We start from the raw sequence: 23,449 nt of genomic DNA, 5'->3' as shown, positions 1-23,449 counted from the left end.
TATACAGCACCTTAAAATATATACTGCATTTAATAACATGTAGTTAAATATGAATAATTAAACAGTTTAGATCATTTTACGTGACAACATCTTATACAAGCCGTACAAAGACATTTCATTCTGCAAGTCTAACAAGCATGTCAATTACTTTCATCCTTTACCACAGCTGTAAATTCAAATTAGGACACATCAGTCACATTAAAAAGTTAAATATCACCTACAGCACATGCACAGATTCTGAATTGTTTGTGCTAAAGTGTGTCCAGACCAAGTTTCATCACAATTGAAGAAGCGTCTCTTGTTACATGTAAAAACGTAGTATATCAAATAAAGAGACAAACAGGGCACCTCCATATTCCCTCTCAATCTGAAACTTGTACTGAAAGAAGTTTTTTAAAGTTTAATCAGAATTTTACAAGGGATAACATAATATATATATAGGGATATAATCCGTATATATATATATATATATATATATATATATATATATATATATATATATATATATATATATATATATAAAAAAATGGAAACACCAATGTAAAGTCACTTAATAGGGTGTTGGGCCACCACATGCAGCCAGTACGGCCTGTATGTGCCGTGGCATAGAGTCTACCAGCCTCTGGAATTCTGCAGAAGGGATGCGGCACCATTCTTCCACGAGAAAGTCAATCAACTCCTGCCTGGTTGATGGAGGTGGAAAATGCTGTCTCAGGCGTTGTTCCAGAATATCCCATAAATGCTCGATTGGATTCAGATCTGGTGACTGAGAAGGCCATGACATATGGATAACATTATGCTCATCAAACCATTGGGCGTCCACACGTTCTCTGTGGATGGGGGCATTGTCTTCCTGGAAGACCCCCCCCATGCTGCAACATGGGGTGAAGATGATCATTCAGTACCATTAAGTAGCAATTAGCATTGACCTTGCCTTCTAAGGGAATGAGTGCACCCAAACCATGCCAGGAAAATGTGCCCCACAACATTACGGAACCACCAGAACCCTTCACTGTTGGAACCAAGCACTCAGGGCTGTAGAGTTCTTTAGGTTGGCGCCACACGTGCACTTGTCCATTTGTTGAGAACATGGTGCAGGATGATTCATCTGACCATATCACATTTCTTCACTTTTCGGTAGTCCATTGCCTGTGCTTTTTGCACCATTGGACTCACAAACATGCATTGCCAGGTGTGATGAGCAGTTTGTGCACTGCAACTTGACTATGGTATCCCGCTCTGTGGAGTTCTCGACAGACCGTTTTTGATGAAACTGGTTGCTCGCGCCCAGGTTGAACTTTGCAATCAACTGATCTGCAGTTGCTCGGCCTGTTTTTCCTTGCAGTTCGAATTAATGCACAGATATCACGATCCTGGAGTATGCACTTCTGCCCACTGTTGCCCTTTGCTGATGATGTCTTTCCCTCTGAGCTCCATGCTGACACCACCTTAGACACTGTTGCTTGTGAAACATCAACAAGTTGAGCTGTCTTAGTCACTGAAGCTCCTACCAAACGCGCCACAACAATCACTTGTTTCAAAGTCACTGAGGTCTCCTCTTCCAGTCATGCTAGCCATAATTATGGGCAACCAGGCCTTTCCAGCATTTTTATACTAACCCTAACCATGCTGGAATGTTATTTGCTTAATTAACACATGAGCCACACCTGTATGGATGCCCTTGTTTTCAATATCCCTCATTTACCCAGGTATTGAAATTTTTTGTCCACTACCTGTATGTGTGTGTGTGTGTGACATGCAGGCAGTTATATGACCGGCAGACAGCTGACCTCCATACACTCACAGATTACACTGTAACAAATTTTTTTTTTTTTTTTTTTTGTTCCTGGGTAGTAAGTGTTATTTCCTAATTGCTTATGTCTCAAAAGTATAGAACATGGCTATTATTCCCCACAAACTTTGCTTTTGTGACCAGGACAGTGATATTTCAAAATATCACTATTTCCAATGGGAAAATGGGCAAATGTGTGTCTTTTCGTTCACATAAAGTCAGAAAAAAACAACATATGAATCCAAATTAACATGTATTTATACTAAAGTAATACAAAGATGACTACAAAAGATTTAGAAGTGAGTAGTTTTTTTGAGATTTACAATTATACTGTATTTACTCAATAATGGAATGACAAATATGTACTTGCTCCAAACACTGATGTTTAATTATATAACAAAAAGACTGCTTCCAGTAGATCTCCTACTGGTTCTAGTCACTCTGCTAATTCACTTATCTTATAGTGAACTTCTTAAGGTTATAATAGGACAATACAATATGTATATTTACTTGCAAAGTATTTATTAAAGTAGCCATGCTTCTGCTATCCTAGCACAAACTGCTGCTTTTATTGAAGAGTAAGGTCAAAAGTACCTTATGCCACTTGCTAGAACTTTTATTTGTGCAACATCCCCCAGATTAAAAAGCAAACAAGTCAAATCAATGTTTCGGTGCCGTGCACCTTCATCAGGATTTACAAAAAAAACAGCCATGTTCATAACAGGAGTGGAATTACCTTGATTGGGTCTGTTCTTCTGTTGATTACGCTCCTCAGTTCCTCAAGGAAATTGCATTCACCAACCTCACTCATGCCAAATACAATCAATTGATCTCTTGAAATGCATGTTTCTAATCAATTGCATGTGGGAAGGGAAAAGCTTTAACTGCAGTTCAGGAACCAGATTTGAGGAAGGCATTTCTACAAATAGAGTTGCTTAGTAACAGGATAAGATATCACTGCTTTCATACTGGCTAATTTCAAAGACAAGGGTGAAGCAAGACTAGAGTTCATTTTTCAACAAAGACATTGTCAGGCTACAAATAATTATAGGTGCTGTGTCCAGATAAAAATGGCTTCAAGAGTAATGTCGTTGGGGTTGATAAAACAGCTTGCGATGCCGTTTTTCACAGTGCTGACACCACTGTGTGGTTTTTGTTTAATGGGAAGTAAATAATGATAACATGAGGTTTTACCTGAAGGGAGGTAATTCATTTGTTTTGCTCAGGTGTAGTAGCCCATACTTTAAACAAATATATTTTACATACAGATGCAGTTAGATAAAAACACTTCTAAATTTGTGTAAACGGGCTGTCTCTCAAATGACTGATTAATTTGTAGTACATTGTCCAATACAACTATAAACTATTAACCTTATGCAGATGTACCTATTATACAGCATTTTTATTTATTTCTGTTTTACAAAAGGTGTGACATTTGTTACATACTCAGAATCCTGTGTTCAGTTTTGGTCGCTACAGTATAAAAGGACATTGAGACGAGCACCTAAACTACCTGGAGTTATTTTTTTTTCTGAGTTATGGAGAACGGTAGAGGGAACTGAACCCATTTAGCCAAGACAATAGAAAGGTGTTTTATAAATGCCCCCCTCCCCTCTCCCACACAAAATTTGATAACTTCAATATTGAAAAGGAAAAGCGACCACTCTTAATATTTTATCTAATTGTATCTTGCTTTTTACTGTTACAAAGACCTAGGTGGCGTAATACATGGACTTTATAACTCAAATGCTGGGAAAAGTTAACCAAAAATCTACTGAAAAATGATTAAGGACTTACATGAAAATTGTTTTGTTAATGAGAGGCAAGGCATTTTTTTTTGGCTTCTAGTTAGAAGTTATGTTTATTACATAATTTCATAACCTTGAACTCCATTTGAAAAAACAAAACAAAACATGCTGAGCAGTTTATTTTAGCACACATTAATGGTATGGGCCACTTACTCAAACACAAAGGTACAATCAACACATTTGTAATATTTACCACACAACCCAGTGCATTGATAAACCACTCCACAAAACAAGAAGGCCAATCAAAATCTCACATTTTAGTCAATTGTATATATGTTTTGTAACTGAACTAAAAAAAAGAGTAAATGCTCATTTTCCAATGTGACTTGCTTGTGTTCAGCGAGCTCCAGTGGGACGGTCTATTTTGGGAATACAGTGACCACGTCATACCCCTCCGGGGGGATGACCCGCTCCCTGGCGTGCTTCTCACAGTAGATCTTGTCTTCCACAAAGAAGTGTCCCTTCTGCTTCAGGTTAATGCCGCACTCAGCACACGTGTAGCATTCAGGGTGACGGAACTTGTCCCTCAGCTTAACAACCATCCCCCTTGAGAGAAACATAAAACATACCATCAACCAAAAGCAATATAGAGCTGAAGTAAAACACACACCCGGCTTACGTTCGGTATGCCAAGTGATCATTTAGACCTCTACCAAATTAACTTACAGTAGATATCTTTAAATATTTAAAGATATCTTTAAACATACTTTCAAAATAAGATACCTGCAATGCATTTTTAGAATTAAGATCTCTTTAAATATATTTTGAGATATCATAAATACTTACTTTAAATTAATTACAGCTTCATTTCATTTTGAGATATCTCAAAATCATTTAAAGACAGCTCAAATTAACTTCCTGTCTAACTCAAAGTATTGTACATCACTGTTAACCAGACCACCTTCATCACAAATACACCGGTACGAAATACCTCATATATGCTGAGATAATATGATTACACCAGTACATGGAGGTTAGACATGATTCTGGGAACTATACTGAGACAACAAGGTGCTTTAAAAGAGAGTTTGAAAAAGTCACCAGACAGACAGACAATGCTACAAAGTGCCTCAAAACAACAAGAACAATACATTAGGTCAAACGATTCTGATATTTCTACTCAGACAGTTGCTCTTTACAATAGATGGTTCTATCTACATTTTCCGAATATGCATTTTTTTTACCTGATAAATATATTATGTGAGATTTGTTTACGTCTCCATTGTTGTTTCTGCTTATTTCATTGCTTACAATTGCCACTACAGATGTACAACTGCACTTTCAACCCCCTCTTTAACTGTGACAAATGTAACTAAGTAAATACAGAATCACACACACAAACAGCCAGTGTAAACTCTGTACAGGCATAAGATATATCTTTGGTCACTCAGCACAAGATCACTATGTACAACCCGACAGTGGGCTGGGAAACACAGTCATCAAAGCAAAACCTTGGATTCAATCAAAAGCGTTACTATGGCAAAGCCATATACTTTGATTGAATTCAGGCCTTGGGTACTACAAACACATGTACACCATTACAGTGACTGTTCTGAACACTTACACAATGCCTGATCCACACTGATCACAGACGGGCAGCTTTTCAATATACCCGACAGTGGAGCCTATCTTTGTTGCAGGAGCTCTTACACTTCTGAATCCCGATGGCTTATCCACATCCCCTAAAGTAAAATAAAGAATTATTTTTGAAGACATCAAAACTAAACATTTGAATTTGAGTTTCTTATAGTACATCATTTCCTAAAACAGCACCATTGAGTGTATAATAGCTATGGATGAACAGTGATTAAACTGAGCTTCACTTAACGGCTGTAAATTTTCGATTTGATGCTATTTGTTTTTTTATTTGTGGAAACTCACAACGGTTTTGTTTCCGTTTTTGTTAATTGCTGTTCTCACTTTGTCAGTAGGCAGACCTTGCTGGCATGGGGAAAACATAAAGCAGCTTTAATGTTTATAAGTAAACTCAGAAGAGAATAACATATAGTATGAAACTAACAAGAGGTTTCTCGCTTCTCATAATGAGTTTAGCCACAGCTCTATATGGATTGTATATGGTAAGTGGCTCATACCATCAGTCTCCAGGATCTCCTGCAGGACTTTGAAGGAGGCTGACTGTCTGGGAGGCTCCACAGGCTCCTGATTCTCCTGCAGCATTTTGTAAACCTCTGACTCGGTGTCGATTGCTAGTTTAACTGTTGGTTTCTGGGATTCTATGCTGAAAAGACAATAAAACAGATACTAAGTCAATAAAACACTGAATGTGATTCAGAATGGAACATGTGGATTGTGCCAGCTCTTAAGGGCGGTAAAAACACCCTCTTGCCTGCTCAAAGTGCTCATAGAGCAGGTCCTCATCAACAGTGAAGTGTACAGATCTATTTTTAATGCAAACATACATACTGTATTCTGCACAATTAAAAGCAGTATTTGTGTCTTTACAGACCTGCTGCACAGTGCTTTATACTAAATGCAGAGCTGAATCTGATACAAGGTTACTATGAAGTTTGTATGAAAGCTATCATATACTTGTATAAACGTGTGCTCTATTTCTTTGATTTCTGAGGACCGCAAGTTTGTTTTCCACTTATGATTTCAGGTACACTGCTGCCAAGCAAAAGGAGTCAAATAAGAAGTGTGCCAAGTTTCATTCTTGTTATGGCATTGATTGAATTGCATTCCTAATATGAACAGCTGTGTGAACATTACTCTTTATGTACAGTGATCACATTGCCCTTCTATTGCTATACAGTGCCTTCCACTAAAGTAAACATGAATTCACACTGCCTTGTTTGGGCCATCCCTTAGCACACCAAGAATTGGCTAAGCTCATTTAAATACAATATCCATAAAGGGTGACCCTTGAGTAAACAAGTATCTAAAACCATTTGAGCAGACACACACACGCTGCTGTTGAACTATTAAAACATTCACCTTCATGTAAATGTTATACAGTAAGCCTCCAAACACAATTATTGACAATTTTCAGAGGCTCCACTGAATTACAGTATATCAGGCATGGCAAGGGGCTAATACAACCCTTGTACTTAATTTGAAGGTGGTCTCTATTGCTATGTGCCCTGAGAACAGGGTTTACTATGAGTGCTTTTCCAAGCTTTGGACAATATAGAGCTCCCTATACATCAGGGGTGCCCAATCACAGTCCTGGAATCCTACAATGTTAAAACAGGGTGGAAGCAGGCATCAGTTTTTTTATGCAAGTGTGAATGGTAGGAAGGGGGTCCCACGGTATTACTGTATTATACAGTTTAGTAAATACAGTTTACATAAGGTTTCAAAAGCTCACTCAACCTGACTTCGTAAAGCGCACAGGTGTAAGTAGTAGTAGCCAAACCTGCTGGTTCATTTAAGCTAGACTAAAATGGATAAGTACATTTTTTTTAAATGCAGTTTTTAACTTGTAATGTGTCAGTAAAATCAAAACAACAACAACAACAACAAAACAAACAAACATATTTTAGGTCTTTTCACAGTTGAGTTCTGCAAGTACAGTATGTATAATGTGTTTCTAAAAGAGGCTTTATTTGCTAATGGAGTTTACAGGGACAGCAATGGGGCACATGTTTACATGCCAATGTTGGATAGGCTAGGCCCATTCAACTGTCCTACCAGTGTGCTGCATCTTTAGCGAGTTTCATTGCAAAACAAAAATATATTCCTGGATCTCTAGCGTCCCTTAAAATTTTATTGGTTTAACTGCTCCAAATAAACTTTCTGTGAAAAAATTAAGACTTAATGTTCACTCATATAATTATATATATATATTTTTTTTAATGCAAGATAAATTCAAGACATACTATCCATATCTGTGGAACTGCCATTTTTGTTTTCAATGTGTACAGCTAAAAGGTTTTTTTTTTTTTTTTTTTTTTTTACACCAGCAATATTGCCTCTAGTGAGCCGTTAGGGGTGTGTGCTGGTAATTTTCTTCCCCTTCACTGTTTCAGAGTATGATATGTGACCAATATCAGAGATTAAAATACATTCATAAAAAAGAGAGAGAGAGAGAGAGAGAGAGAGAGAGAGATTCACAAATGGGGTAAAAACAAAATCAAAGACAGGATTGGTTTAATTGTGCTTTTTCAAAATATAATTATTTTGGTGTGAAATCATGCATTTTGCATTAAATATTACCTGGTGCATATATAATTATAATCACAGTGTAGTGCCAACATCAAGCAACACATTTGTTTTTGCAGTGATGTGTGAAGCCAGTGTGGGAAACGGCATGTTTAAAAATCTACAGTGGGCTTCTAAAATATTAGGACATTTTCAGGAGTGAAATATGCCAACATCATAGACTGCATGGGCAAAGTAAACCTGCCTTTGCCTACATATTGCATTTTTGAGACAATTTTGATTCAGTGGCCCACCCAGTAGGGCACAATGGCCAATCTAGATGGAAAATAGTGGTCACAATGGCCATGGATAAGAGACCCGGCAGGTACCAAGACGAGCTTTTCTTCACAACTCGCATCTCAGTCCTGACCTGAACACCCCCATTCAGTCCTGAGCCTCTCAAGCGGAGACACACAATTATGCCAAACTGTGTGGGGTTCACGGTGTAATATGTATTACTGTACATCAATGTCTACTAGGCGCTAGTTTCAGACCACCAAACATTTCACTTCACCTGAACTGGTTTATGAACCCAGGATCCCTATCACACTAATACCTCCTAACACCTAATGCTGAAACTTCCTAATGTTCTGATATTTTTGAAGCCTACTGCAACACAGTCCACACACACATACACATACACGCACACAGTGATGTGCTGTTACCTGACGAGATCAGGGTTAACTGTAGAGATCTGGCCCTGTAACGTATCCATAATGTTGGCCTGTGAATAGAGCTGCAAAGGGGAGTTAAACTGCACATGTAAGACTTTGAGTCCCGGCACCTCCACCTCCACCGGGCTTTTGGGGCAGCAGCGAGCCGCCTGCTTCAGCTCTCCGGGGCCCACGCGCAGCTGGCTGCTGATGGAAGACATGCTGTGCTGTCTTTGCAGGACAGGGGGGTCAGAGAAGGAGGAGCATGGCTTGTGAGGAGCATAGACAGAAGCAAAGGGAGCTTTGTACCCCCACGTGGGGGACACAGGGCTGGAGAAGGCACAGGGTTATACAGGGCAAGTTCAGAGGGAGTTCAGAAGAGAGAAATTCAAAGCAAGCAAGCAACGGGAGGGAATTCATGAATAGAACACAAAGACATATTGTCAGTGGTTAACCACGTCATTAAAACAGCAGTTTGATAAGCTGAACAGTTTTATAAAATGGGCATGCATGCTTCATTACTCACACAGAGGGAGAACACATGCTGTTGTTTTGTAGCTTATTTGTGATGGGGTGGACTGTAAGACAAAATAAGATGTGCAACTGCAAAGTCCATGCAGTTTCAGGCAAGCATTTCCCAAGATATAGCTTTAAATAGCTCAGCCAGCCAAGTCTCAGTGCCTTCTTACAATTTTTTTTTCATCATTATTATTATCAAATAGCTTAAAAAAAACGAGTCCTGAATTACAGCAATCTCTGAGAAGTAAAAAAGAAAGGCACACCTCCATAAAATTACCTTATAAAGAGTGTGTACAATAGAATGTGTGTTATTCATTAGCATTTTTCTTCATTTTTGTAGTCACTTGTGAAAATAGAGGAATGAATACAAATTCATCATGACTACTTCCCCCCCATTGTTTGCTACAGTATTCACATATTTGTCCCAGCACTAGCGGAAGTTTAAATAAAAACTACGCACTAAAACAAAACAAAACAAAAATTAAAAAACGAGCACATTCAGTCTCCCTTTAAAAGCAAGCAACTGTACAACCTAAATCAACAGCATGCCTTCTGTGACAGATTTAGACTGACAGACCGTGAGAAAGGATGCATTAGAGGAGAGCACTGAAGAGAGTAGAAGCACCTGGTTTGACATGAAGATGTTTTTAAGGGCTGATGGGTCAGACTGAAAGCACGCTGGAAATGGGTGGGTCTCTGAGGAACAAAGAAAACAGGCAGTGTTACTGGGACAGGCCCCTGTCTGGGAGGAACGCATATAGGAAATCCCAGGTGTCTTCAAGTGCAGGCCAGCAGGAGGACACAAGCTACGGCAAATAAGAGTAAGCGTAACACAGGGCTGTCCACTTACCTGTGCACCTGACAAACTACAGCAAAGAACCCTAAGCGTAGCACAGGGCTATCCACCTACCTGTTCACCTGACGAGTGGCAGACGGCTCCTTGGCAATGATGAGGGAGGTAGCTCATTCAATTTCAATACTTTAAAGCAGTAAAAGAAATTGAACAGGTTTTTTTTTTTTTTTTTTTTTTTTTTTTTAATCTAGATACTGTGCACTTCTGATGCAACAGAAGTTAATGGCACTGGAGGAGTTAAGGTATCAAAGCTGGCTCAACTATCCCAAACCATAGACTTTTCAAATGTTAGGGAGGAATTTGATTCAGCATACCTATATATTAAGTGCTTTTAAATAACCTGTACATGAATATGTAGCTTTCCAATCCTGAAATATAATTGTTACGATTAAAACAATACATATAAACACAGAATAACAGCACAAAACCCAATTCTGTGAGGCTGTAATGCAGTGTTCAGGAAGGCTGTTTGCTGAACTTACGTTTTGCTTGGTTCCGGTGGGCTGGTCTTGGACTCCAGCGTGCTGTTGAAGTTCTGAATGCTCTCACTGGAGTACAGGCCTGCTGGGTTGTTGTACTGATTTGTCACTACTTTGGAGCCGGTGCTGGAAGAGGTGGCGGCAGCTCCAGGAGAAAACGGCATAGCACTCCGGTTGTGAGCGCTCCCTATGAGCTTCACCTCCTGCATGCAAGGGGGGCAAAGGATAATGAGACGTGGCCTCATGCACGCGTGACAGCAACAGCCATGTAACATGCAGCACTACTGAACCCTCTGGACGCTGGCCACAATGTGAGCTATCAGGGTGTATCAGCCAAGGCCCAGGTCTCATTAGCATGACAATATATTGGTATTTAATCTTTCAGGTCTTTTTAACCCTTGTGGAACCAACTGTTATTCCTACAGCATTATAAATTGATTTCCTGTGTTACAGTTATTAGAACCCTACCTACACCTTACACAGGAAGTTTGAGAAGTCTGGTGGGGTCCAATTATCTGTGCATAACACAGTGCGTAGTGAAATCAACCCTTCCATTGTAAGGTGGTGGCAGGATAAATGTGCAATTTCAATTTTGTCAAAAGTGAAAAACTAAAAGCAGCAAGTTGGGAGTGGTAAGAAAATGTTTTTTAAAATCTTGGCTAATAGAAGGCTTCTAAATAAAAGTATGTATTCCTTGCTACTGTACATATAAAACAAAGTTTGTTATTCCTGAAACTGTTCTGAACTATTGGTTGTTTCGTTGACAAGAGTAAAGAACCAGGAATAGCAAACGTAATTTTATTCAGAAAAACAGACCTGTCATACAACTTGCACTCTGTGTTATACAATCTGCCTTAACACATTTTTTGCAAGTCTCTGTTATGTATTACTGTAAATTTCGAGACCCTAGAAGTCTTTCTCTAATGCTTAGCAAAAAAAATAAATAAATAAATAAAAACACAACTGCTAAGCATTTGCAAGTTAGCAAGGAGCTGTGAGTGCAAGTTTATTATTGCAAAGACTCTGACATTGTTTTTCAGGTTTTCAAATGGTAGGTCTGCTCCAAAACATTTAGCAAGGGTTTTTAGCAACCTGGTACATCTTTTGTAATGTGTTAAAGAAATGCCGGTTCGGAGCTAAAACGTAAAACCTTCTCTCTGTTAAGTTGTTGTTGCTAGTGCATTGCAAATTTGTACCTGATCATTTTGTTTAGTATTATGAAATATATATATATATATATATTATATATTATATATATATATATATATATATATATATATATATATATATATATATATATATATTGAATATAAAATATACAAGTAATGCTAAATATTTTATAAATTACATGAAAATGGACCTTGGTTAAAAAAAAAAAAAAGTTGTATGGACCAGTCCCTGTGTGTATATGCTGTGTGTGCCTCCTTACAGATAGCTTGTGCAGCTGAGCAGAAGTGGCGAAGTCCAGCAGAAAGCAGGCACCAGTAGTGATGATGGCTCAATAGAGTGGAATCAAACCTTACACTCCTACCTCTCATCATGGGAATGTACACCACTAGACTCACCACACCTGTAATACTGCATTGGCAGACAAATGCTGACCCCCTATGGGTAGTTCATTAATGGCTCTACACACACTCACCCAAACAGACCTGATCCTTCACTGCAGCGATTAAGACAGAAAGGGTTAACTACAACAACACATCAGATATGATCATGAATATTCATCAAAGCTGGCAGTGTAATATTGGTGGTGTGGAATGGGGTCGGGGCAGCATACATATTCCACACCACCGCTATCATTACAAAATTACAGGTAAGAGTATGATACAGATCAACAGGAGTACATAGGGTGTGAAATAAATATCCATCTTCAATAAGCGTTTCTATGTAAAGCATATGCAACAATGTAAGGTGATAGCTGGATGGAGAAGCACCTGCATGTACCCCTGCATTCAGCTACACTCAGTAAATGCTAAAGATGTCCGTACAGGTTTTATCACAATAGGATGAGTGGCTCTCTAGCTATGTAATACTACAGACGAGACATGATGTACAAGACTTGACACTGAAATGTTTAATCACAGTTTCATATTCTCTAGATATATGCAAAAATGTAAGTGCGCCTTACAGGTGGACGGATGTATAGACAGACAGAAACACCCATAATCTGCTATTGCGAATAACTTATGCTAAACAGCGTTAATACCAAGTTTCAAAACAATTGGATAAGCAGATCTCCAGATATAGGCAAAAATGTGTGAAGTGTAACTTTCCTACGTATGATTGCCTTCACTACAGTATATCCCCTTGGCAGTGGATAACAATACATTATGCTGGAGTTCAAGCTACTTCACAAGGGCTACTGTAGCTTTCCTCCTCATCACATTTTAGTGTCTATATAGCCTTAATGGATAGGGGATGTGTCATTGTGAATATTACACATACCTTATGAATATTCATGAATGGTGTCTAACATGTTGTAAATTAACTTGTTAAGATGATATTCATAAAGCAATCTGAAAATGCAGATGATATGTGCATTATGTATGGGTTAAGGAGAGAAATGGTTAACTGAACTGGAGTAACACTAGCTTCTTAGTGTACTTTTTCACTTTATATACCTCTCATGTAATAAGCTTTATCTTTATGATAAGATTTCTTCTGTAACAATACTGGTAATGTTCAGGCGACTGCCAATTTAACACAAATTTGCTGATCTAGAAATAAATTCATAGTTACGGAAGCCACACAGTAATTGTAAATGGGTTTTTCTTGTAAAAACAATTCATCAGGAAAAATAAAGCAACAAACCTCTGAAGTAATTTAACTCTTATCACAACTGTACTGCACCTTTAACAAAAACCAGTCTTTGCTTGTGGACTTGCTGAAGCCAATTCTCACAAACGTATCTTGAGAACTAGTTGACTTTAATCTTACAGCATTCCTTGGACATGCGGTAATGAGAGCCGAAACAGGTCAGATTTTTGGTTTTGTTTTTTAAAGAATACCACTTGGTATTAATTGAGGTTTCCTAGACCAGAAAATTTAAAACATCTACCAACTTGTGTAAATAGGTTGTCCCACAGATGTTTTATATAAAACTGACTGTTGCAAGTCAGTATGAGTCACAATGGGCAACACAGCGGGTCAGACTTTGATAGATGGACTGATGGTTGTTCACAAGAACTCACAAGACTCTAAGGGCCTGTGATGGGGTGTAGGTTGGCTTAGCAGAAGGCACATATGCTGGGACCCTCTGCAAGTAATGCACATTGATGTGTGGTTTGTCTGTTCGTGCTATGCCTACCTGCCATAGGTAGGGCTTCTATGGGCCAGGTAGCCACTAGGTCTAGGTTGCAGGATCACTTGCGGTGTCTATATCCACTTAATGTCTATATCCACCTAATACATTAAGGAAACGTATACATGGTCAATGCACCACATATTCTGTTTTCTGTTTAAAATGTTTTCCCTTTTGTTGTATGAAAAAGTAAAGGAGCGTTGAAATTAAAACTCTATTGTGTTGCTTTATACTCATGACCCCCACCCTCTAGGCCTTTTGCAGGGCCATTCTGAAGAACAGAACAGGCATCTTCCATTAAGGAATGGTCATGCATCCATCCAGAACAATTTAAACGCATTTATTAAATTACTACAGTCTCATGACTAGGTACATCTGCTTTTTCATCTTTTTTTTTTTGCTTTTTCAATCATTATTGTTTAATGAAATGCAAGTCCTTGAACTCACCCAGTGGAGTGCGATTTTATGCTCTGTTTCCTAGGAAACAGTCTTCCTAAATAAAAATAATGATGTAATCTATGGCTTCAAGACAAAGAATCCTTTGTTTGTACAGTAATTGCACAGCATTCACTCATATAACTAAATCAAACCACTAAGGTGCAAAAAATGATTTGTTTTAGGCAAGATGACAAAAAATGCTGCTGTACAGCTATGAACAAAAGTTTTGTATCCTCCTATAAGATTAACAAATTGTGCTTCATAAAGTTGAATTGTTTCAAAATCTAACATGAAATACTACTATGGTTTCCGGTAGACTTTTGCGATGTCATTTTGTAGTTTCTTTGATTACTTGGTGTTAAATAAAATATCAAAATTATGTTCATATAGGGGTTTTTTGTTATTATTATTACGTGATGAAAAACTTTTAGGCATAGCTGTATGTTCACTGTACACAGGGTGATTCACAATTCGTGCAACATCGCTAGCATCGTGAAATGATGATAATGTCAAGTAGAACATTTAGGAAAACAATGTGCAAATTAGAAATCAACCTGTGTATTTAAAACTCAAAGTGTGAAATACGTATGCACCAACACTAAGCAGTTCTGTACTGTAACTGATAAAAACACCCAATTAAATATAAGTTATAGCACAGAACATTGTATGTGTAATGGGTAAATATAATAGCAGTTTAGAAATGAAATGACAAAAACAACAACATATTATATTTACTAAAAAAGAATAGCTGAACATTTTTGGAAACGGGTTAACAATACACTTATGTCACAATTAAATACATATCATGATATGCAGGCCACAATACAATATGTATCACGAGTCATGTGATGGTCATGACTTGTACGATGCATAACAAGATCAAATGGTTATTTAAATTATGGACAATTTTTTTAAAAGACAAAAAAAAAATGGGATAGAGAGAATATGTATTCATATCAACTATAAAACACTTATTCTTCAATCAAAAACCATTAGGTGAACTACAATGAGCTGTGTGGTGCTTTTGGTCTTGTATGAAGATTATACAGTACATACCTCTATTACTACACAACAAATATCATGTAAAGAAAGTATCATGATTCATCTACACACACACACCTATTTGGAAATGAAAAATCCTTAGCTACTGCTGTTGGTGGACATGGAGCCTTACATCATATTAGTTCTTAAAGTTGAGAAGTATAGATACAAACTTCTGTAATTAAAAGGTGATACAACAAAAGTATACAACTCAACATCATTCACAAAGATCTTTGGTCAGAGCTATTTGTCTGCAAATTATTATTATATTATAATGCATTATATTCTAAAATTTATGGTAATTCTGTTAAGATTCTTCTCTTGTAAACCATTCTCAGTCTGAATCCTGATACCCTACCTGTGGTTCAGATGATAGGTTCATCTTGTATGGGTTGGTCTTTCCTTCATCACCTACCATAGGAGACCATAGTTTGGTTTCAGACCTAGTAAAATGAAAAGAGCATTCATGAAATTTGTATTTATACACAGTGAGCCAAACTGACATACAGTAGTTTTGACTACTGGGTGTCACTGGTGGTGATTTAGGAAATTTGTTTGTGACTTTCCCGCCATTTTGGATGAGTGACTGCAACACGTAACTAAAATGAGCTAATTTGAACGCAATTTGGCAACATTAACTTCATGTTACAGAACCCCCTGCAGTGTTTTCAAAAAACACACTATCTTAACTTTGCTGTCTGTGTCGATGTGGCAGTGTTACATTTTTAAACATTTTGCTGACTCTCTTACATTGTAATTAAATCACACATCATGGGTCGTAAATCAACCAGGAAATACATTTTTCAGCATTTACTCAGGAACATTCCCAGGAGGACAATGATTTCTCTTTTAAGGATCACACTGTATCCAGATCATGCTCCCCCTGCAACACTGCTGAATGGATACACTGCGACATTCAAAAGAAAAACTATAAAAGTGCCCTTCTTTGTAGTTTCTTTGGGTTTAGCAGCCATTTCTGGCACCACCTCGTGAATTTTCAGGGGGCTTCGAGTGACTTTGAGATAGTCTGCAACACAGGTCAAGGTCCATGACCAGAGCCTGCAGCCAGAGGGCACTATCAGTATTAGAAAACAATTGTACTTGTTTTAAAAGTCACCATTTTAAAACCCAGATTAACCTTGTGGTTTTAATGATTTGTCAAGTGTTTGAGGAAATGTTACAGATATTGATAGAAAAACAATTGAACAGAGTACAGTGTATCACTGCAAACTGTACGCCTCAAGCAATCTGAAACTGAAACCTCATACATTTTCAATAACTTCTGCCAAGTCCGACCAGAAGGCTGGTGGGAACGACTTAAGTGGTTTCCAAATGACTGTATTAACGCATGTCTAAGGAGTCGTATATACATCTTTTTCACCTTTCCTGGAGTGCCAAAACACACAAACAAGTAATGTTTGGTATTGGTGGAAACAAGTTGCGGTCTCACTGTGGCGTTTGGTGACACGAATGGTCCCATATTGTTTTATTTAAGTTGCAAAAACAAAAATACACTTTTTTTTTCTTACGACAGAATATTATACAACTGTATTTTAAATTGAAAGAAGTATATTATATGTATGCACTATTTATTATTGTTATGAATTTACTATTCATCAATATTATAAAATCAACTTGTTCATTTGCCATGCACTAATGGTTTTTAACACAGTTTTACCAGGAACTGTCTTTAGGTTCCACATGGAATTCCAATGCATGCCCAAGTCTGGAAACAGTCTGGCTCAACTTCACAGCAGTACGGAATGCAGAATGTAAATTTCTTCCGCTCTCAGTTATTCCAAAATATGAAGGCAACATGCTCAGCATTTTAATAATGGGCAAAGCCTACCAGAGTGTACATTATCCTGCTTTCCTTGTCCTAGAAGCTACTTTACTTTCTTGGTTATACACAGCAAAACTTAAGTCCCGTTTAACACAACAACTAATGTATTTGAAACACAAGCCTTTAATATTGTTCTCATTTTACTAAGCTTCTGATATAGTAGTTTGTATGACATTTACCTATACTGAAAATGTTTTAGAAGCAGTTTCTAGTAGCAGAGATTACAACAGCTTTTTGATATTTAAAAAAAAAATGCTTGAAATGTTTTAATGAGCAGCCTATTTTAATGGTTTACAAAGTGGTGTAAGTAAATACTGCCACCTTAAAAACATGATCTCCTCTTCCACACGTCATCTCCTCTTCTACACGTCATCTCCTCTTCATCTTCTATTCCACTCATCATCTCTTCTTCCACACATCATCTCCCCTTCATCTCCTATTCCACACATCATCTCCTCTTCCACATGTCATCTCCTCTTAATCTCCTATTCCACACGTCATCTCCTCTTCCACACATCATCTCATCATCTCCACTTCCACACATCATCTCCTCTTCATCTTCTATTCCACACATCATCTCCTCTTCCACACTTCATCTACTCTTCATCTCCTATTCCACACATCATCTCCTCTTCTACACTTCATCTCCTATTCCACACGTCATCTCCTCTTCCACATTTACTCTAAGTGTGGTTTCAGAATGAGGGTACTGTAAATGCTTTGGGTAGTAATAAAACAGCTATCGAAATGAGTTACTATACTGAACAGCATTATACAGTATTACAAACTCCAGTGCAAAGGATTTGGAGTGACTTCAATAAACTTATCAGAGGTTCAAGGTTGCTCTTCTGTATTGTGATTGACCTCAAACCATGTTTTGAATGCCTATGTGGTAAATCTCTTTGGACTTACAAAAGAATTGCAATGTATTTGCGTCATATGTTTTATAGGCATTTTGTTTCAAAAAGTCATCATGTTTCTATGTCTTGTGATGAGAGTTCAGACTTGAATTCAGGATTTAGTTTCTGTGTAAACTTGATTTTTATGACATCTGTGTTTGTTCTCCTTCCCTACAGTTTTTGGTTACAACACAGGAGTTGGGCAAAAAAAAAATAGAAACAATTGTCGTAACACGTTATTCATTTCTTTCACATCTTCACAGCTTATTAACAGACCAGATTAAGGTCTTAATATGTATATATATATATATATATATATATATATATATATATATATATATATATATATATATATATTTTATCAGTGTTTAATAGTCAGTTTACGGTGAATGGAAGGAACAAGAATGAATAAAGTCACTTGAAGCTGACTTTTTTATTAATGTGATTCAGGACTATGACATCAATTTTTATCATTATCTTAGGTCTACCCAGGTTACACAAAGATCTGTGCGAATCCCTTTCCTTTAAAAAAAAAATACTGTGGATGTAATACAATACTTTACTGGCCAGTAGAATCTCAAATTGCAAAGTGAATCCTCTGTTTTTAGTTTGGACAGTATGGGGAAGATATTGTAAGGCCATGGAGTTTCCTCTAAATAGTTTTAATATAGCGGTTCTGAACCAGGGAAGGCATTTGTACCCTTGTTCGGTACTTTACATAAAATGGATCGGTTTGTGGTGCGTGAAAAAAGACAAAAAGAAAAACAAAAAGTTCGGTAATATTTTTTTTGGAGAAACTAGTCTCAAATTCATCAGTTTTAACTTTGTATAATACAACTAGACTTGGTACTATTATATTTTTATTTGTTTGCCAAATCAATGACTAATATCGATGTTTATTTTAGAGGTCACCATTTATTTTTTTTTTATCTTTATTTTTTTATTAAAGCAGAGAATGGGTGGAAATCGACCTTTATGCTTAAAAAAAATACCAAAAAACACAGATTTTTTATGCCATTGAGAAACATCTCATTTAGTGAAGCCTTTATCATATTCAACATGCAACAAAAACCATGGTAACCAACATTCTAATTGAAATAACGTTTGATCACAGCAGAGCTATACCTTGGAAAGATAAAGATCCTACACAAATAAAAAAATGGTCTCAAATAAACTGTAGAAAACGCAGAATATAAAAATGTATTACATAGACTTTTATAGCATAAATTTCCGAGTAAAATAATGCACAGAACAAAACATTAGACAGTAGAACATAACAAACTTGCACTTAAGCCCAGGACACACCAGCGTGTTGCTTTGTTTGCTGCGCTGCGCTTCGCTTCTATTTTGATGTGCGGTAGACAGTGCCACACCAACACGTCTATACCCAAGCATCAATTACCTTTCCCGGGGAAAAAACACAGAGCAAGCATTGAGCGAAAAACAACTATCCAATTGAACTTGAACTTGAACAGCTATCCACAAGAACTTGAGCCTGACGAGGAACGTTTTCAGCAGTACTGCAGGATGTCGAAACATACTTTTGAGGTACTGCTGCAGTTAGTGAAAGACGATCTAATAATGGAGTACATGTCTTACATATAACCTATTGGTCCCAGAGAGAAACTGGCTATATGTCTCAGGTAAATCAATCTTAGATTTGGGGGTATTGGGTACATGTTTAACGTTACATCACATGCACATTACATACTGTATAAAGGTTTTAAATATCAGTGCAATATTTTAAGTTGTTATTTATAGATAAACAGAAGAAGGAAGAGTGAAGAGTATGAGGCATAGTGAGGTATACATTTTGGAAGCGATTTGCACTAGCAACGGATGGCCACAGAAATAAAAGCCATGGAGTGGAACGGATTAAAAGAGAAATAGAGCGGTGAGCTCCACTTCGCTCACATGCTCTGGGTTTGTCACAATGTATTTTTATACTTTGAAGTTGTTATTGCTATTGAAGCAAAACAGTCAAAATATATCAAACTTCTGTTTAAAACAAGGGCTTTATTTGGCAACTTTAGCACAATAAAAATAAAAAAACAAGCCTATAAACGGAAAACCCATAAGATAATTTATTCTGGATACATATAATGCCTATTAAAATAGGAGACATTGTAAGAGAAAAGCTATTTCCATTTCTACATGTTTTTTTTTTTTTTTTTTTTTTTTTTTTATTACAAAATACAACACGATTTCCATTACATGAGAGTAGATGTTAAAACTTCATGCTGATTTGAACTCGGCTCTCGTCAAGATAAGCACCAACTAAGACGTAGCTTTACAGTAAACCATTTGAATTTCCTTCCATCTGATGATGTAGATATTCTGCCTGGTGTTGATGGTGGAAGTGTAATGCTGGCTCCAGGGATCAGCTTATTTTGCCTCCCCAGGGCATCAGCACACATAACGGCTGCCACAGTGCCGTCTCCCCAGCGCATCAGCATGACAACTGTCTGGACTGAGCTAAGTAGGGTACTTCTCTGGGGTCTTCAAGTCAGCACTTTCCATCCACAGTGTTTTGTCGACTAGCCCATGACACCTCAAGAGGGCTCGACAGTGATTCTGGCGTCCCAGCATCACCTCCCTCCGTCCCCCACTCAACTCAACCAGGCCTACTTAATCGTACATCATTGTTTCTTTCTTTCTATTGTGCTTGAGATCCCCAACCAGAATCTCAACCACAGCCAGTTGCTGCTCCTGTCTGCTGCTTCAGATAAGTTCTTCACTGCGGCGCTACTCTTGGCCACTAAATCTCTTTACATCAAACTCATCAAATTTAACAAAACACAATAAATGTACTGTTGACAGTAAATCTAATCAATATATTCCTATAAACAGCGACAAGAAAAAGTTTGTGAACCTCAATGATAATTATGAAAATTCCATCGTTTTACCATGATAGCCTTCTTGAATCAAAACCTTTTCTTAAATATCCATTAGGGTTTATATTAAACAATTCCACGTCTTTTGAAATAAAATGATGTATAAATTACACAAACAATGAGTAATTAAGATTCAGGGTATGTTAAAAAGTAAGTGAACCCCTGGTTTTATCCGCTTAATTAAGGGGATACTTAGAATCAGGTTTTTAAATAATTAGGTAGATCTTCAGGGGTGAGTTTGGGAGGCCCCACCCTATATAAAGATCAGAAACTTTGTGAGTTTGGTCTTTACCATACAGGTGTGTGGAAACACGTCAAGCCATGATTAAAAGCAATCTCTGATGACCTCAGAAAAACAGTTATTGATGCTCATCAGTCTAGAAAGGGTTATAAAACCATTTCTAAGGATTTGGGGCTCCACCAATCCACTGTCACACAGACAGTCTACAAATGGAGAAAGTTCAAGACCACAGTCATTCTACCCAGGAGCGGTCATCCTACCAAAATCTCTCCAAGAACAAACCTGAAAATCATCAAGGAAGTCACAAAAAAACCCAGAGTAACATCCAAGGATCTGCAGGCCACTCTCGTCTTGGCTAATGTGAATGTTCATGACTCAACTATCAGAAAAAGACTTAATAAGAACGGTGTTCATGGAAGGATAGCCAGGAGGAAACCACTGCTCTCTAAAAAGAACATTACTGCCCATCTGTAGTTCGCCAAAGAGCACATAGATGCTCATCAAGACTTCTGGAACAATGTTCTCTGGACAGACGAGTCAAAGATAGAACTTTTTGGTCTCAATAAGAAACATTATGTTTGGCGAAAGCCAAACACTGCATTTTAACAGAAGAATCTCATCCCAACCGTCAAGCATGGTGGTGGGAGTGTGATGGTTTGGGGCTGCTTTGGTGCCTCAGGAAATTCCACGTTTTAGAATGGCCTAGTCAAAATCTGAACCTAAACCCCATCGAGCAAGGAAGCCCTCCAGTGTCACCTAGTTGAAGCAGTTCTGTAAGGAGGAATACAGGAGTCACTGGTGCACGGACAGCCGAGGACACCCTGGCCAACCTAACACTTGGGTGTGCGTCTAAAAAAATACATTGAGCACAACTGGCAACACACGAGAAATAGCAGACTGGGAAATGCCAGCAACAATTATGACTGTTTAAAACATGCTTTCAAGAGTTCTTACAAATTGATGCAACTGTAAGTGTCACAATTGCCCGCAGCTTTAGTACATTATTATAATATTTTGTATCCCTCATTTGCACTCTCCACCCTGTTTTTGCAATTTTCTGCAGGAATGCCCAGCGTTACATATTAATTTAAGGCTAAAGTGCAAATAAGAACTGCGGCTGCAAAGCATTCGTTAAAATGATGGTAACAGCGTTGCGTTTGTTTAGTACATTTCATGCTACATTTCTGACTGGTTTAAAAGGATTGCGACGCAACACTTTAGTTCATCTACCCCTAAGTGTTTTCCTCTTGTGTCCCATTTTCAAATCAAACTAGTAACTGCCACCATATACCTAGCAAAAGCATAGCTACAACTTAAGCTGCTAATTTCAAAAGTAGGTGCTTTGAATGACAGATGCTTAAGCAGGCACATGAAAGTGCACAGTTGGTACAGATTTTGATGAGTGACAGTCATTTAAACGGATGTGAGCATCCTGGCTCTGCTTCAGTCAATGAAATCTGTCAGAACTGGGTGAAATGACAGTGACAGTGAAACTATACTAACAGATCACTGAGATGATTGACAGCGACCCGTAGCCATTCAGAGTGGAACGGAAATGGGACAGACAGGAAGTATAAAAACTAAACAAACTATAGATGATTTCTAAATTGTTATTTTTGGTACAAAATTTATTTCAGTCAAACTCTTTTTTGGGAATTCTACATTTTCAATCTTTACTGATTAATTTCGATAAGTAGCAAGCCGTATATTTCTCACTATTGTGGCTGGGGGGCTTCAAGAAAAAAACAAAGGCTAAGGTGGGGCATGACTCAATAATCACATGCCTATAATCTGCTGCAATAAATTCAACTTCATTTTAAATTAAATACAGTTCTAAAAAACAGTCAATATAGGTGACCTGTATCTTAGGTGTTTTTTTCATTTTTTACAAATAAATATATCGGAACCTAACTGAAGTATTCAGGTTGAGCGAATTACTTTCTATAGCCCTTGTAGTGTTGTAGTCACAGGAGTTACAATTCTCCACACAAACTCAAAGAAAGATTTAAACCATCTCAACTATTTTTGAAAATGAGAAATACTGGAGAAATGGAACCCAGATGTATTGCAAAGAACAACAAATAGCAGGGGAAAATAAGCTTATTAAAAGGACAGCTACAGAACTTAAAAACAGTACGTTCTGTATCCAGTACAATGTTTCAACAGCACATAGTGCGTACTGTGGGTACTCAGAAATTTCTAGTCTATTTCTTCTCAATGTCAGCTCTAGAAGAGTGAATCATCACCAGTACATTGTTTTGTTCTTGTTTCATCTCTCCTGCTAGCTGACATATTATACCATGAATTCGCCTGGGCTAGATACAGCAAGACCACAACAAGAAAGAGAGCATTTCTTTCCTGTGTTCCTATAAGCAATATGTCTTTGTACAGCACCTATATTCATGACTCACATTTCTGTGCCTGCAAGCGCCTCATTCTTAAAACCTTTGTGGTTAGGATCAAAGCAGACTGGGATGTGTCTTTTTGATTCCAACAGGTATATTCATTTACACAGCAAGTATCT

General features: G+C 37.6%; 1 protein-coding gene across 1 annotated transcript in view; it reads right to left on the bottom strand.

Annotated features, from left to right (window-relative positions):
• Nucleotides 1-3,634: 3,634 nt before the first annotated feature.
• The window catches only part of LOC121325142 (PDZ and LIM domain protein 1-like), a 42,559-nt gene continuing 22,744 nt past the window's right edge, over nt 3,635-23,449 (bottom strand). The window contains exons 3-7 of the mRNA XM_041267452.1: nt 15,407-15,491; nt 10,269-10,468; nt 5,694-5,839; nt 5,165-5,282; nt 3,635-4,146 (exon numbers count right to left, since the gene is read on the bottom strand). Coding sequence (XP_041123386.1) covers nt 3,960-4,146; nt 5,165-5,282; nt 5,694-5,839; nt 10,269-10,468; nt 15,407-15,491 — 736 coding nt within the window. The 3' untranslated portion in view covers nt 3,635-3,959. The remainder of the gene's footprint in view (nt 4,147-5,164; nt 5,283-5,693; nt 5,840-10,268; nt 10,469-15,406; nt 15,492-23,449) is intronic.

Source organism: Polyodon spathula, chromosome 13, assembly GCF_017654505.1.
Source record: "Polyodon spathula isolate WHYD16114869_AA chromosome 13, ASM1765450v1, whole genome shotgun sequence".
In the NCBI taxonomy this organism is placed as follows: Eukaryota; Metazoa; Chordata; class Actinopteri; order Acipenseriformes; family Polyodontidae; genus Polyodon; species Polyodon spathula.
This window is presented reverse-complemented; position numbering and strand designations above follow the sequence as displayed.